General features: G+C 53.4%; 1 protein-coding gene across 1 annotated transcript; it reads right to left on the bottom strand.

Moving 5' to 3' along the window:
* Window positions 1-142: 142 nt before the first annotated feature.
* LOC114048068 (endogenous retrovirus group S71 member 1 Env polyprotein-like) lies at window positions 143-1,948 on the bottom strand. The gene has a single exon (XM_027869062.1). The coding sequence runs from the start codon at window positions 1,946-1,948 to the stop codon at window positions 143-145; it is 1,806 nt and encodes a 601-aa protein (XP_027724863.1).
* Between the last annotated feature and the right edge of the window lie 275 nt (window positions 1,949-2,223).

The raw sequence follows: 2,223 nt of genomic DNA, 5'->3' as shown, positions 1-2,223 counted from the left end.
AGCAATCCTTTGAGGTAGGGGAAGTTACAATCGTGATTAGCAATCCTTTGTTGTAGAAACTAAGGAGGTCAGGCTAGGGTGGGGGATTGTTTTTGTGACAACTCAGTCCACTTCACTCCCCCCTTTTCACGGACGAAAAGAGTCAGACGGGGGACTCATTAGAGTTCAGAGGAGCATAGGATTGACGCAGGACAAACAACTGGAGTGCTTGCACTCGTTTCTGGACATAGCGGGTGATGCATTTTATGAAACAAGGGGCCACGAGTAACCCAAGGAGGAGAAGGGCCAGAGGGCCCACCATTCCGGAGATTAGGGTGGTTAGCCAGGGGGACCAATTATACAGGGTCTGATACCAAGAAGACCCCGTTGCCCGTGCGCGGTCCCTCTCATCTAACCGCTGCCTAAGGGCTTGCAAGGACTCCCGAATAACTCCAGACCGATTGGCGTAGAAACAGCAGGTTTCTCCCAACGCCATGCATAAGCCTCCCTGTTTGAGGAACAGTAGGTCCAAGCCTCGGCGGTTCTGGAGAACCACCTCAGCCAAGGAGTCTAGAGAAGTTTCAAGGTGTGAGACTAGCTCTTCCAAGGAGCGTAGGTCCTTGTCTACCTGTGCACTCAAGGCACCATAGTTGGCTTTTCCCTGTATCAGGGCTGAGGCCCCAACAGCAGCGGAGCCGGCCACTCCGAGTCCCACCAATATAGGAACCAAGATAGGTGCAGCCTTCCTGGAGCGAGTTAGGCCAAAATGCTCAGCTGCCCCTTCCTCTGAGTAGACATATACCTGAGGAAAGACATGCACCACTACACAGAGCTCGGTCGGGTTGAGGAAATGAATGCCCTGTATGCAGGTTGTGAGTCCTCTGGTACAAGCGAACCATACTCCAGGTGGGGCGGTTAACAGGAGGTCAGAGCTTTTGGATGTGGGGGAAATAAGAATGGCTGAAGTGCACGTAGCGTTGAACGGGGAGGACCGCAGCGGGTAGTCAGGCCCGAGCAAACACATCCCTTTGCCCTGGACATCGTCTAGGGTAAGTCTAGGCTTGTCTGGGTTACAGTGGGCAGGTATGGCAGAGGGTCGTTTGGACTTACTTAAAGACAACTTTCCCACAGAGGTGATGTTAAGTTCGATAGCAATTCCTACGAAATAGGGGGGGGCTGGATTCAGACACAGCCAACAGGAGGTGGTTATGTTTGGATCAGACAAATTTAGGAATGAGTGGACAGCAGAGAGTGTGTCAAAAATGGGGGAACCTAGGTTAGTGGGGGTCCCTGGATTTTCGGGAGCCTCTGGTACCAGGTCCCTAACAGATGGTGGGGCGAGAGTCAACATGGCTTGTGGGTTAAGGATGGGATTCGGACCTATTGGGAGTGTACGGGCGGGAACTGCGATTTTCTGAATGGTAAAGAGGACCCCATTATCCCACCCAGTCATGTATAACCTTAAACCCCAAGAATGCCCGAGATTCCAAGAGTCATCAGTGTCCTGCTTGACTGTTAGGATCATAGGGTTACATTTCCCAGGCCCGCAGGAGGCGGGGAGAGGGCTTTGTCTCTCCAGGGTGATTAGGGGGTCCCGGCCGCCCCTAGGAATCCACCCGGCCACAGTCTCACAACCCCATTCTGCACAATGAAAGTGACTACTACCCTGACAGGAAGGATTCCCCGTGGCCGGACAAGCATAGAATTCAATACTTCTGATCCTCACTTCCCCTGCCCCGGGTGTGGTTTGAGTGGTGGGAATGGGAATAGTGGGGCAGTATCCCCTTCCCCCAGTGATAGGGTCCCGTATAGCCCAGTTTTGATTCCATCCTGATCCCAAGAGGGTACAAAGGTCAAACCTGAAAGTGGGGGCTCCGTAACTGGTGAGAGCTTGGACGGTGGTCCCATCATTAGTTCGGGAGAGAATCCACCTGGATAGGGTAGGGCTATAGGGGTCACCCAAAGTCATCCCACAAGCAAAAAGAAAGAGAAAAAGAGTCAAGTTCTGGAGAGTCGGAGCTTTAGGTCGTACACTGCTTCTGCTGTCCAGGCGGTGGAGTTGGGCTCTGGGGCCTTCTTGATGTGTGACCGATGTATCCATGCCTTGCGGCCGGCAACCTTGACGGCAGAGGGGTTGCAGAGGATAATTTGATACGGGCCCGTCCACCGTGGTTCCAGGGCTGGTCCAGCTGGAAGCTTGCGAGTGAGGACCCAGTCTCCCGGTGACAGGATGTCCGATGAAGT

The sequence above is a fragment of the Vombatus ursinus genome, unplaced genomic scaffold, assembly GCF_900497805.2.
Source record: "Vombatus ursinus unplaced genomic scaffold, bare-nosed wombat genome assembly UNPS02001749.1, whole genome shotgun sequence".
NCBI lineage: Eukaryota > Metazoa > Chordata > Mammalia > Diprotodontia > Vombatidae > Vombatus > Vombatus ursinus.
This window is presented reverse-complemented; position numbering and strand designations above follow the sequence as displayed.